Raw genomic sequence first — 14,297 nt, 5'->3', positions numbered from 1 at the left:
AAAATACACGAAAGAGGTGGAAGTAAATGGTCCTTTTACAATTTCGGTTCCTGTTGGAACTTTATCCCATTTATAGATCATCAAATAGCATTATTGTATGAATGGTTCCTGAAGTTCAGACTGCCATGGAAAACATCCTATAAGTGGAATGTATGGAGATAGGTGGAGAAAGAATTTTATAATTACTGGTGAAGTAACTGACAACAACTTCAAGAAAATATTTTCCTATTCCACCTGTGCATGCACTTTGCTTCAAGTACAGACATCTGACCAGCAATATTAAATTACATTTCTACCATGAATATTGCACAAGAGAGCATAAAAAAGCATCAACTGCTGAAACTCTTTCTCCTTTTCATCTCTAATCCAAAAAACCTCAGATAAGCAGAACTCCAAAAACCCTTAGACAGTGTCCAGTTGGGGATCTGCTCAGACAATAGTGGAGAAATTCAGATCATCCAGAATGTACTTAAGTTGCCTAAAATAAAAGCAAGTCTCAGATCCACTTTGATTCCTGGGAAGATTATCTAGCCTGTTGCTACTTAAATTCATTATGCTTGCCTGAACATTCAGTTAAGGAACTGTGGAGGAATTACAGTAATTCAGGGTTTGTATAAACGATTTGGTATATATGCCCTTGACAGGTAAAAACTCAGCAGTTTTGTACTTGTCTTGCAATACCAGAAGATTGCAATCCTGAAGTTCTGCATACAGCTGCCTATCAATCTACTGAAGATGGATCAGAGAATAACCAATGTTTTCCTGTAGCATTCTGAAACGTTAGGTATGAAGACAGATATTGAATCTTTACTGACATACATTTTCTTAGTAAAACTGCAATAAAGCTAACGAGCAGGACTTACTGTCAAGGACTTGTAACTTTTTATGAGTCTTTTCATTGCAGTGACAGTTTTATTTCCTTTTCTTGGTGAAATAAAGAAAACCACAAAGTTGCACTACTACAAATAACTGTCAGTGTGAGACAATTTTTTTTGTTTTGTTTTCTTCACCCTAGGAGTCATGTGAGCAACCATAAAGGTGACCTGGTTATAAGGGAAAAAATACTGAACAGAAGATGTCTGCTGAAATACTGACAGAGAAAATGCTTGCCAGCCTGGGAGCTGCTAGCCTGGGAACTAGGCCTGGGAACCAGAAACATCCTTGAGAAGCGCAGCTGACAGCTCTGAAGTACAGCTGGGTACCTAGAAACCATTAATAAGAGCAAAACAAGGAACTGTAACTGCAACTGATTGTCTGGAAAGGTGAAAAAAAATCTGGAAAAGGGAGAAAACATCCTGAGAAAGTAGGAAATGGCAACTGCTATTGGTTGATCTAGCTGAAAAAACAGGAAAACAGTCTGGAAAAATAAAAATTGGTCTGAGAGACAAGAAAACACCATCATCTATTGGCTGTCCCAGGTGAAAAAGAAATCAGCAGCATCTATTGACTGCTCCAGGTGCTGGTGTCATACGCGCGCGCGTGCACACACACACCTATAGGTAACTGATTCTAAGTGTATTTCTTCACTAGTGATAATTTAGTAGCAACTTGTCATATATGGAAATACATACTTGCTGCTACTATCAATTGCTGGTACTATTAAAATATAAATGTACTTACTTTATTACTCATGAGTATACTTGCTTTACTAATAGTAATTTTAAGTAATCTGTAATAAAGACATTTAGGAAATAAAGCCTCTGTGTCCTTGTGTGCTATGGTATCCTGCAAACCCAGTGTCATGATCTCTATACACCCGCAGGCCGGATAACCCTTTGGGTCGTGACAAGGAGGCAGAATAGCTGGTAATTCCCATGGAGTTGCCACGGGATTACAGATGGACAGAAGCATCTTAAGGGGACGGAAATACCTCCCTCAGTCACAAGATTTGCCACTTCCAGAATCTGGGAATGCAGAAGTAGCTCTTGATGGGTCCCTTGTTACTTTAAAATCTGTCTCAGGTTTACAAGGAAAATTTCTTCAGAGTTTAAGCACACAACCACAGAAAAGAAACACTGCTACAGAGGTTTTGGTACCTCCTCTGTCAGCCACTCCTTCTTTTTCTACATTTAGAAGTATCAGTCTTCAGTCACAAAACAGGATCGGTATATTCTGGACCTCTTTGAATGATGGAGAGGAGATAAGGTCTCAAATGCTCTAGGAGGAGGCCTTCTGTCTGCCCAGTACAACAGTCAAGGCAATGTGGATTATTCATAAAATGGATCAGACAGGGGACTACTCAACCTGTTGCTGTATTTCAGGTAAATACATCCGCATTGTAAATAAAAAAAATTTATTTTTTAGACAAGAAGCTTTACTCTGTAAGTATCACAGACTGTTTCTGCTAGACTGCGGAGATATGCCCCAGGGATGCAGAAGAATATCAGTCATTAAATCAATAAATGGTACATACTACAGATATTGAGATATTATTGGTACATCTATACTCAATACTTGCCAGTGAAATTAATTCCAGTGCTAAAAATTCAATTAATTCCTTTAACAAAACAAGCAGATACAAGTCAAAACCTCATTTAGTGGCACTGCTAGTAATGATATGTTGATGCAAGGACTGATGTGCAGTTTGTGCACCAATAGTGGACATCTCTTATGCTTACTGAAACAAGCAATCACACGCTCAAAATCATGCTCATCTTTGCAACTGGCCCAGGTGAAAAGACAGTGCGCGTATTCGGCACAGGGATGACAGTAAGCATAAGACATGCTTTGCTTCTGGATCCTTAAATGACATAGTCCCTTGCTTCCCCCTGCCTCATAGATAAATCCCTAGCAATAATTGTCAGCTTGTTAAGGATTATCAGTTGCTTTCAGTATGCTCACCTGTCAGTTAGACTGAGAGCTACTTCCTTGCTATGAATGAATTATAATTAGCATATTGTATAAGTTTACTGCTTCTCTTTTCACAGGCACAGCTATGATCAGGTGAAAAGAGAATACCATAAAAGACCACTCTACCAAGCATTCCTACAAGTTTTACTTCTGTAACATACTTCTCTGAAAGACTATCCTATCAAATGTTGACACTGTTGCACTCTACTTGCAGAAGAGTCTTATCTGGCTTGTACTGGAAGGTGGCAAGGAATTAGTTTGTATTTTTTCTGGGAAAAACTTAGAACACCTGGAAACTCTTAACTCAATAGTTTAATCGCTACAGATTACTCCTCTGAAGGTACATGCTCCTACCCATACAGATTGTGTCGTATTTTGGAGCCAAAATTTCTCTTGCTGTGGAACAAGGGTGACCTCTAGCGCTTCCAACAAGTCAGTTCCAAGCAAAGCTAAACATTACAGAATAAGAACAAAAACAGCTATAAAAACTGAATGCTTAATAAACTTGGGTGATTGGTATCCACCAAAAAACTTAATCCTCCAAAGGTTAAGATTTAAAAGCAATTCTCCTTTCTCCATAAAGTATCACTGTTTAAATTACAATTTAGACTGACACAGAATTTTAAAAAGATCTATGAAATCAAGACAAAGATCAAAACCAGAAACAAAAGTAGGAATCCTTCACTGCTGCTCCATGAACGCAGTATAAACTTTCACAGATGTCAAACTAACAACAACACACTTTGTGCTATATACTTGCTAACTTTTCAGAACAAAAAGTGAAAGCAGTGCCCACAGAAAAATTAAATCATTCCATAAATCTGAAAAATTTCAAGTATGTCCTCTACAATATATAAAAACAACATTAATTGCAAGCAGTCATTAAAAGACATTCAAAACTATAAAAATTACTTTCTGTCGCATTATGTTTTTTCACTGTGGTGATCTTTATGTTTCACATTATTATGGCTATAACTATAGGCAACTACTTCTCTCCTTTCACCCTACATATACATCTTCAGCCCATCTCTCCAGTATTGCCTTGGATTTTTGTTTATTGATCTTTTTGCTTCTTTAGTTAAGCTCAAGGGAAACATAATAGGACAGGAAGGAAAACAATGATCACTTTCCACAGGCACAATTACAAGTAATCATTCTAAGAAAAAAAGAGCTTCCTCTACATACAAATCTCTTCCCCATCCTGTGCCAAAGTAAGCAATGGGCCTACACAAATACTTAGAACACAGACTGCATACATAGATACAATTTAAACAGATTTACATAACAAGTGAAACTGCATCCAGATTTCGTATGGGTACTTCTATAATTCCAACAGCTTTGACAGAAAATTTTTACTGAAAGCAAAGCATGTGATAAACTCAGTTTCCAAGAAAACTAACTGGCCAATGCTATAGCGATACTGCTCAGAAGGGAATGCGTTTTAGTCTAAAGTATTTAAACAAGTTATAAGCAAGTATATTTAAGGTCAAATGCAAAATTTCATTCTATCAATCAGTCAAGGCAAATACAAGTTACATATAACACTTACTTGAAACTTCCCCTCTACCCCCAAATATAATTTTTTTAATAAAGCACGTTGTGCTAGGGCTTTCAGAAACACATTTAAAAGTTCAAATACTTTCCTATGCTATCTTTTCACATAATTTTTTAAGGTTTTGAGATCAAGGTTTTTTTGAATCTTTGTGCAAAAGTGGAAGTGAACAATATTAGCCAAAGAGAAGACAACAGAAAAAATATATGTCTCTGAAAACATTTTACAATGAAATCAAGAGTTTGATCTTAATCATGGGAGCTGCTTTGCATATAGTATGATGACATATTGTAGAGACAAAAGCCACACAACCTGCACACTTTGCCTGTACAAACATAAAAAATGCAAACATTTTTATCCATAAAAGAAATTAATAAAAGTATTTTCACAAAAAGACGCTAAGAGCACAATATGCTGTTTACCTTGTAAATTCCAGGACATTTAGCAGTTCATATCTCTCTTCCTGTCCCAGCTGAACAATTGAAAAAAAAAAAAAACACAACAAAACAAACAAAAAAAAGCTGAGAATTAATGCAAAAAACCTCAAGGAAAACAGCCAAAAAGAAACAAACAACCTCTCAACAGATATGTACCATGATGCAGTTATTCAGAAATTATGTACTATGGCAATACTAAACACAGCAAATTATTATGTTACTCCAATGTACTTACAGACTCTATGATTACTGAGTCAGGTGTCCTTCCAGTGAATACAAAACGAAGATGCCTGGCTGCTCTGACCAATGCTCCTTCATCTGCAACAAGTCAATTAGTTATTTTACAGATGTACGAGGAAACTGTTAGCATACCCCATGATTTACTGGACACAGTCCAAGCTTTTCTACTTTTGACTTTCTTTTTCCTTTATGGATTTTTAAGATTAGATGTGGTGCTGGAAAGAACTCTCTGTTTCTCCTGTTAAAACTGTGATGAAACGAGTTTACAATTCAGAGAAAATAAACCCCCAAAGAAACACACCTCTCAGCTCAGTAGCAAGAACGTCCTCTTCAAAGTTTTAAGTTGTAAACTAATGAATTATATGTTCCAGCAGACACAATGACACCGCTTCATCAAGAGGCAAGACTTCCTGACCTCCTTCTCCTTGTAAGCCTACTTTCAGGTCATTAGAAGTTTGGATGTTGATTAAACACTGCTTAGAGAACAAACCTCCCAATTGCTAGGCAAGTGCCTTACTCAGTAGGGCACTGGTCAAGGTACTTTCCTTTTTGTGTGAGTTCTCTTTTAGAAGACAAGAATGATAAGTCATTCCTGTAAGTAATAGATAACTTCAATGCCTACATTCAGGAAACATTTCAAGCAGCAATCCAGACTCCCATAGGCATCAGTTCTCTCCAAATGCCTCAAGATGTCAGAACTGGATTTGCTCACCATGCCCAATAAAACACTGCCATGGCCCAGTTAGCTTTATTTACGGCCCTACCTCTGACCTTGCTTTCCAATTGTTGAAGGACAGAATCTCCAGAGAGATGGCCACCTAGGAGCTGGGGCAGACAGGGAAGAGGAAAGCTGGAGACTCTCTGTGCTGCATGTGATTTCTCCCATTACAGCTTGTCATAATACATACTCAGCTCTGCTGAGCTAATATTTTAATCATTTTGCCTTGCTTCATCATTTTGCACTATAATCTCTTCTCACTCTATAGTAGAGCTTACCACAACATTTATCGTGGTAAAAACACTTCCTGTTAATTTTTGATTTACAAACACAGTCTTTGTTCTACATCAATACCATGGCTACCAAGCACAGAATAGGTTCACAAACAAGGACATCAATTTGTCTCCTGATTTGATTTCTATTCGCATTTCAGCAGTTCCTTCAGACTTCCACACCAATCTGACAACACCTTAGGAATTCTGTATGGTTAATTATGCTTTGCCCTTACATAACCCACAGGACATCCATACGTATTTTCTAAAGCAAATTAGAAAAGTCTAAATTCTTTTTTGACAAGACTGATTTTAGCTGACACCAATTCTTTTTTTGAGTGATATGTTTTCTTTTTTTAATTTCAGAAGATATCTCAAAAAAACCAATATACTTTGAATAAAATTTTCTTATTGAGCTGACAGAATACTTTACCATATGTTCACTCAATTATTTGATTCCTACCTGGAGATGCTGCTTGATATATAATTTTATCACCTTCTCTTTCTGGGACTGCTGTATGACACACTGCCATCATTGTCAAAAACTCACATATTATAGGTGCAGTTGGCTAAAAAAAAAAAAAAAATGTCAGAAAGTGATTAATCATTTAAGCAATAACTAACTGAAATGTAACAATAGATATGGACAAATAACAGTGAAGAAAAAGTTAATGAAAGATTTTTCCTCTCTTCTTTAAACTATCAACAAGTAAACAAAACAGATGTTATCTGTACACTGATTTCAGCATGCAGAATACCTTCTTGCTGCTGTACTTCAATACAGGCTATATACATAAAATTTAGTGGCATTTGCTTTCCTAACAATCAAAAGTAGATAACCAGAAACATAGAATAATGCAAATTAGCATTTTATAGCGAAGGTGAGTCTGAACAGGACGAGAAGAAATGGCCTCAAATTGCACCAGGGGAGGTTTAGATTGGATATTAGGAGAAATTTCTTCACTGAAAGGGTTATCAAGCATTGGAACAGGCTGCCCAGGGAAGTGGTTGAGTCCCCATCCCAGGAGGTATTTAAAAGATGGACAGATGTGGTACTTAGGGACATGGTTTATTGGGACTTGGCAGTGTTAGATTTATGGTTGGACTCGATGATCTTAAAGGTCTTTTCCAACCTAAACAATTCTATGATCCTATGAATGCTGCGTTGAAAGAATATGACTTTAAAATGATTTTATTTTTATAATTCACTGAAGTCTCTTTGGATGTTGTCTTTTTTACTAAAAATATTCCTTTCTACATTACTTTTGTCTAACACTATATTTGACAACACTTTTTAAGAACTTTTAGAAAGATGCATCAATCAAACCCAAAAATCGTCAAAAATGCTGCAAGGTCAGGCAGACAGCTTTTAAAGGAAGACATTTAGATGAATGTCTCAGGCACTTCAGAGTCTACAAAGCTGAAAGAATTTAAAATTATTTAGCCAAGAGAGGGGAAAAGAGTGTATATAAGCAAAATAGTTCATTGTTTTTGACTAATACAGCTAAAATTTGCAAAATGAATGAACTGACTCCTGAATGGTTGGTCAAATGAAACCCCAGCATTCCCCCTAAATAAGCTCAGAGCACCTGCCACCTCAACTCAGGTTTTTTTTGTAGCATATTTATAGTATTTCAGACTAAGAATGTCAACAATCAAGACAACATTACAATTATTCTATAAAATACAATAACCTCTGAAAACCTAACTTAATTCCACAGTGCATAAACACTAATGGGACCAGGTTCCTGTCCTGTTCCACTGAGCGCCTCCAGGTCCTCTAAGATGTATTCAAAAGGCTGAATTACAGATTCTTTTCCAAAGCACTTCAGAACACATTTAATGTACAATGGTGAAACCTCTCTTTGAATTTGTGCCTGAATTTTTACTTTAAGATCTATACAAGTGCATTTTTACAGCTTTTATATACATACACACATACATACACACACACATGCAAACACTTAATACTATAGATCTACCAGAAAACTTCCAAGATTCAAACCACCTGTGCAGCAAGGATTCTCTAGAGAGCAGCAGAAACAGGATGATGCCTCTTCCAAATCTACATTACTAGCACTGAAACTGGCCTGTGCGGGTAAGTACAGGAGCCCCCTCTGCTTTAAATAGGCTCTTCAAAAGTTAACACTAGATGTTATTTCCAGGTGGATCTAATTAACATTATCAACAACAAACAATTATAAAAGTATTCACGAGGGCATGCTGATTTTGTGTAAATATGTAATTTATTTTCCTTCAAAGGACATCATCTTTTGACTTACTGAAAGCAATGGTTTGATTTCACAAAACAATGGTAATTGTTTCTATATAACTTACATGATTGCTTTGAAGATTCTCCAGTAATGATGAGTCACTAAATGTTTTTTCTTCTCCATTTTGTGAGCCCTGCCTAGAAATTAAGTACAAAAGAGATCATCATTAGCATATTCTTAACAATTCACCTACAAATCACCCACACTACTGTGCTAAGGACAAACACAAATTTCGGTTTGTAGCTGTTACAATAAAGGCTGTAATCGCATATTATGAAAAAATGAAGTGAAAAGGTACTTGTTTTGCATCTCCAAAGTTTATTTAACTTTAATAAACCTTGACTCATATAAATACACTCAAATCCAGGGAAGTTTTTCTGCTGGCTGCAGGTAACGCACAATTAAATAAAAATAAATCTACAATGTAAGACTGTGGCTTCTTGTCTTCTGATCTCCATAGAACGAGATTATTGGAGGGACTCACAAGAAGATACGCCTGAAGAGATCACATTTCTTTGAGAAATTAGCAGCTTTGCAATAGGCTTGCAAATGTTTGCAGAAAAGAAAGTCCTGTATCTGAAAGGGGCAGGAAAACTGAGTTCAGACATCAGGGAAGACTGCATGGAGAGGATTTGTTTTCTATTACTCATGACCAAAAAGGAATCTAGTAAACTGATGTATCAAGATGACACAGCAACAATAGTGAAGTAGGAAGGGACTAAGAGATGCAAGGTGGAAGTGGTTCTGGACAAATAAAGTCATCCACTAACATCTCTCAAATTGCACAAGTCTTCTGGCTGAAGCTGGGAGTTCAAAAAAAGTAGATACTTCTAGGACGACCTGTTACTGCAGCTGACTGTTCAGTATTAAGACAATGTAGTTGAGTTCGAATCTTAGTAAAACAAAACAGTGCTGAAAAGCGAACCCAGCTGGAGGAAAGTATTTTTTTGTTTACTTTGGATGATCACATAATCTAAGAAGAGAGTGAACACATTTGGTGATTTAAGTTGAAGGATAAGCCACATATATCAACGGCAGTCTCAAGAGTCTTTATGAAAACCAAAAGTGAGCTGTTCTAGTCCTGCACTATCATGAAGGAATAGAAAATGGCAGTACTTCCTCTATATAACCACTCAAGGACCACTTTTTCCAAAACCCTATCATGAAAGTGAGAAATTCAAAGCATCCTCATTCACCAAGACTTTTTTTTTTTAATGCAAAGCAGATGGATCTTGGAGTGCCAAATGTCAACAACTTCAGATATGTTGAATTTGTTTAGAGTGTAAGGTTTAAGCCTTGTTTGCTTAAAGCTTCCTGATGGAAAGACTTCAAGATATTTTCCAGATTCTCAATGCTAAAAAAAGGAAAAATATTTGCAGGTATATGTTGTGTCAAACTGGAAAACAGTTCTTTCTAATACAAAAAATAAAGATTTAAAAGATTTGGAATTCAGCACATTAGTCATTTTAGGACTAGAAATGTTACGGTCATAAACAGATTCTATTAATAACAATAGATTTACAAACAAAAAAATTCTCTTAAGTATCTTATTTCATAAGTATTTACAAGATGTTTATCAGTTATAAAAGGGAAGTATTTTTTTTTTTTGAACTACTGTTCAGGCATCAGTTTATCCATTTCAGATGTGCTTATAAAGATTTTGATGTGTATTAGTCAAAACCAGTCTTATTTCATAAATATCTTATAAGGAAGCATGCTTAATTTCATGTAAGCATTACATTATTTTAATGAAACCACTCACTTGTGCACAGTTAAGCACACTTGTACATCTTTGTAAGAAACATCTTACTACTACATCAAGTGAGGATATTCAGGTCAGGCAAGATTTTGGGGTGTGCATGTGTGCCACTTTTTATGTGTATGTGGGGGGAATTTTTCTTTTTTAATCTAAAGAAAGAATTATTAATTCTAATCTAGCAAAGCAAGTTTTTTTCCTTCAAACTTTTTAAACATAAGGAAACAACATATTACAGTTTTGTGTAATATATCTTGCTGTGACTTTCAACAAATACAATAGTGATAAGTCTGATCTATCTGAGCTTATTTTGAATGCTTTTGCAAATATTTAGTTTAAGAAAGAATGATGAAGAAGTATGAGGCATCACACCGATGGCAGCAGAAAGGAAGCCAGGACTTGGTCCTTCCTGAGGTCCCTGTTAAGAGATTAATGTTGGCCCCAAGTGTGTTTGGGTGCTTTAATCTCAGTTTCAGTTAAGAATTAGGTAGTACCAATAATCTAAAACTATCTGTAGGAAGTAAAATATTATTAACAACACATTACATGTTTTTCACTCTCAAATATGGACTTTGTTTTCAAATGTATTAGAGGTTATTATTAACCTATTACTAAGTAACAGCAGGAAAGTGTGATCAAAGTTACCATAATACCAGCTACCTTAATAAATGACAAAACTTTCCCTCCAATAAGCAATTCTGAATTGTACAGGATTGTCAGCAGAATAACTGTACTATACCTCAGCGACCCTACTAGCAATTCTATTCCAGAGTACACAACCTAATGCCATAGAATTCTGAATTCATAAATTTGTGTAAGACTCTGTTGGTCTGCATCAATTTGAAGCTAAAAACAACTTTTGAGTAAAATACCTCACATTTAGCTCTGTTTCTAGAAATCTTGCTCACTGGTTTTAAGCTTGAATCTTCAACAAACACCACATGCTAAATGACTTTTAAAGCTTACCAATCATCTGAAGGAACACTATAATCCTCAGGCTCAGGGCAATGGCTGCGTGAGAAGTAAGGGAAGAACAGAAACAGGGAGAGGAAAAAGAATCACAAAGGCTAAAAAATTTGATCATTTATAAAAAAAAGAATTTCATTATGAAATTAAATTACTAAAAAAAGTTTTAAAGGTATTTCCACCGAGTATTTTCCTAGTGCCTAGATAACAATAAAATATTACAAAAGTATGAGGCTTCTCTTGAGGCTTCATAAACTATAAATGATAATTTTTTTTTCAATTGAACGCTTGTCTACTTACTAACTTATACCAGCAGATATAAAGCCATTTGCCCTATTTACAAATCTTCCTTTATATTTCAGTGTATATACATTGTTACAGTTTCTCATTAAATAAAAGGTAGTTGTTAAATTATCTGAAGCCATGCTAATGCAGTTCATTAACTGGCTGACTTCACAAAACACTGATGAACAAAGCTAGCCATGGCACATGAAGGACTCTGCTCTGTGATGACACAAGTTTAAATATATCGTAATTTATAACACACTTAGAAGAGGCATGGGAGATGGAACAGTCACTTTTACCCTTTTCTGTGTTCCCAACTTCTTATTTGCATCAATACAGAAAGACAGAGTGACTCTGTTCTCTGAGTAGCTATGAGAGATGCTGTAATGGATATTCACTGTAAAGAGAAACTCTGCTTTCTAAACAGTGATGCTAGTCAGAAAACCAGTCTACATCTGTTCAAAATGGGGTAGATGGGAGCTGGAAAGCATAGGAAGAAAAATCAGGTAATTCTTTTTCTAAAAAATACATTCACACCTAGGTTTCATAAAGGAGATATTTTGGAATTTGTGCTATACCACCTTCAGATGAAGATATATAATGAACTGAATATCAAACACAGATTTTAAGTACCATTATCATTAATCTATTTTTTTATCTTAAAAAACTGCTATACAAAAAATTTGAAAATAGTTAGCTCAGAGCAGTTTCTCTGAAGTCATACAATCAGCTCATGTGGTTCAAATTGAGCCCAATACATATATACACACACATTTATATACATATTTGAAATATCAGGGTTAGAACTGTATTTTATTACAACTGTTAATTAAAAAAAAAAACCAAAAAACATCAGTATGGTTAATGCATTAAGGATCTAAGTTTTTTCAAAACAGAAAAGCCTAGATTAGACTCCTGAAAATTAGGATTTTCAAAGGCATCCAAATGATAAAGCCACAAAAGCCAAATCATCACCTCTAGCACAAGCCCAACAGCTGATTTCATAACCTCTGCCTTGTCTCTGCCCAGTTCTAGAGGTGTGTAATTATCTGCTACTAAATGCTCTGAGATTGGCCTGGTCCGGCATCTCACATACTGCTAAGCCACACTGGCATTTACAATGTAGGTGCTTCTGCTCTATTTATTGCTCTAATGAATTTTTTTCAAGTAAACAGTCTTAGAAGGTTGAGGCTTTTACAAACTCTGTTGAAGGAGTTGGCTGCAACTGCTGACAAGGAAATAGTAAAAGGCTTTGTTTGCATTTATTTGGAGAGATTTCTTAATAGCAACATTGATATTTGGAGTTATGCCACTGTTACAGTATTCATAAAAGCCACTTGGATAGTGGCTACAGTACTGTAGTTCATGCTACAGGACCATAATTCAAATTCTTTTTCATCCTGTATATTATTTAGTGCAAGAGCATGTGCTTACATAAAATATGAAGCATGGACAATAATACAAGTTTTTGCAAGTACGAAGGAAGACTTGTTTTTAGTAACAACATTAAACAGACTAAGCGATAGAAAAAACATGCATACTGAAGCTGCATACAGCAGTAAGCCTTTGATATCTAAACTTTATTTTTATTCCTCTTTGAAAAAAGAGATGTCATGACTGAAGTGATGTTACCTCTTATAAGTAACATTTCATAGTCACAAACAAACTGACTCCTAGTTGTATATATTGCCAGGCGTAAGTTTATTTTTACTGTAGTATTAATGCATGGATACATATGCACAGGCAGAGGAAAAGAAAGGCACACAGATAAAAAAAGTATATAAAAATGCCTACCCATAAGCAACTCCTGCTACAGTACACTTCTTAAATTGCATGACATTGCATGTCAGGGTACCCGTTTTGTCGGAAAATATATATTTGACCTAAATGAATGATAAAATTCATTATACATTAACATTCAGCAGTTATTTACATATCTAGTACAATTCATGACTACCAACACACTAAATATTTTTACCAGTTCTGCAATCTTAATAGTTTATAGAAAAAAAAAATGCATTACATAAATGTGGCAGATGCAGTCTTGATACCCATTTTCAAACATGGCAATCAACTGAGATGTCAGGAAGCTTAAGGCTGCTTAAGTGCATGATGGTATACTTAACTATTCCTCACTCTACATATTGCTCAAATCAAAGAAACTAGTGAAGACCAGTGGCTTTGCTAGTAAAATATTCCATTTCTGACAGAAAACAATACGGTAAAAGAGAAGTATTTATATGCATTTCTAAACCCCTCTTTTTGACATAGAAATATCTTCCTAAAGCCAAAACATTAGTAAGAAAACAACAGTTCAGAAATGAGAAGTTGCAGGAATAGAAGAAATACTTTTTTTTTCCACCTACTCCAGGTCTCCTATTTCCCTAACATCATAAAACCTTCCTCTCCGGAAACTACTAGTTAAAGTATTTTAAAAATTGAAGCTGAAATACACGTATCTGTCATATATTTAAATTTAGTTCAAAACTAATGTTAAGAAAAAAGTCAATATATGAAGAAATGAAGTGATCTGTGATGAAACAAAGGCTCTATTAGTCGAAGGTAAACTTCAATTTTAATTCCTTAAAATTTCTTTCTCATTAAAAAAAAAAAATCACAGTATTCTTAATTAGGAATTAACTGCATTATAGATGGCACCAATAAGGCTATGTATTAGTAAAATTTACTCAGCAACTCCTATTTAAAGATCCTATTTCTGAGGGATGATGACTTAGCCAAATCAGCAGTTAGAAGAAATATTCCATGCCACGTTTATGTCTCAAACTGTATTGTTTTTTGTGTGGGCAGAATGGGAAAGCAGGAATTGCAGCTAAGAAAACTCAACCTTTTTTTCCTAAACCAAAATTTTGCCCTTCTTAAAGCGTGAAGATCTCTTGGGTGAAATCTTTTCATTATATGCAACCCTCGTACTTCAGAGAAGACGCTTG

General features: G+C 35.4%; 1 protein-coding gene across 6 annotated transcripts in view; it reads right to left on the bottom strand.

The window, feature by feature from the left end:
* Positions 1 to 14,297, bottom strand: part of ATP8A1 (ATPase phospholipid transporting 8A1) — a 122,674-nt gene that overhangs the window by 66,221 nt on the left and 42,156 nt on the right. For all 6 annotated transcript variants that reach the window (XR_014228618.1, XM_082316025.1, XM_082316026.1 and 3 more), the window contains 5 exons: positions 13,144 to 13,232; positions 8,407 to 8,479; positions 6,533 to 6,638; positions 5,075 to 5,157; positions 4,825 to 4,874 (listed from right to left, as the gene is read on the bottom strand). Coding sequence is in view for 5 of the 6 variants with exons in the window: in XM_082316025.1 (XP_082172151.1) it covers positions 4,825 to 4,874; positions 5,075 to 5,157; positions 6,533 to 6,638; positions 8,407 to 8,479; positions 13,144 to 13,232 (401 nt within the window). In the remaining variant the exon portion in view is untranslated. The remainder of the gene's footprint in view (positions 1 to 4,824; positions 4,875 to 5,074; positions 5,158 to 6,532; positions 6,639 to 8,406; positions 8,480 to 13,143; positions 13,233 to 14,297) is intronic.

The sequence above is a fragment of the Platalea leucorodia genome (genome assembly GCF_965183815.1).
Source record: "Platalea leucorodia genome assembly, chromosome: 6".
Classification (NCBI taxonomy): domain Eukaryota; kingdom Metazoa; phylum Chordata; class Aves; order Pelecaniformes; family Threskiornithidae; genus Platalea; species Platalea leucorodia.
Note: the sequence above shows the minus strand (reverse complement) of the source record. Positions and strands in the feature narration are given on the sequence as shown.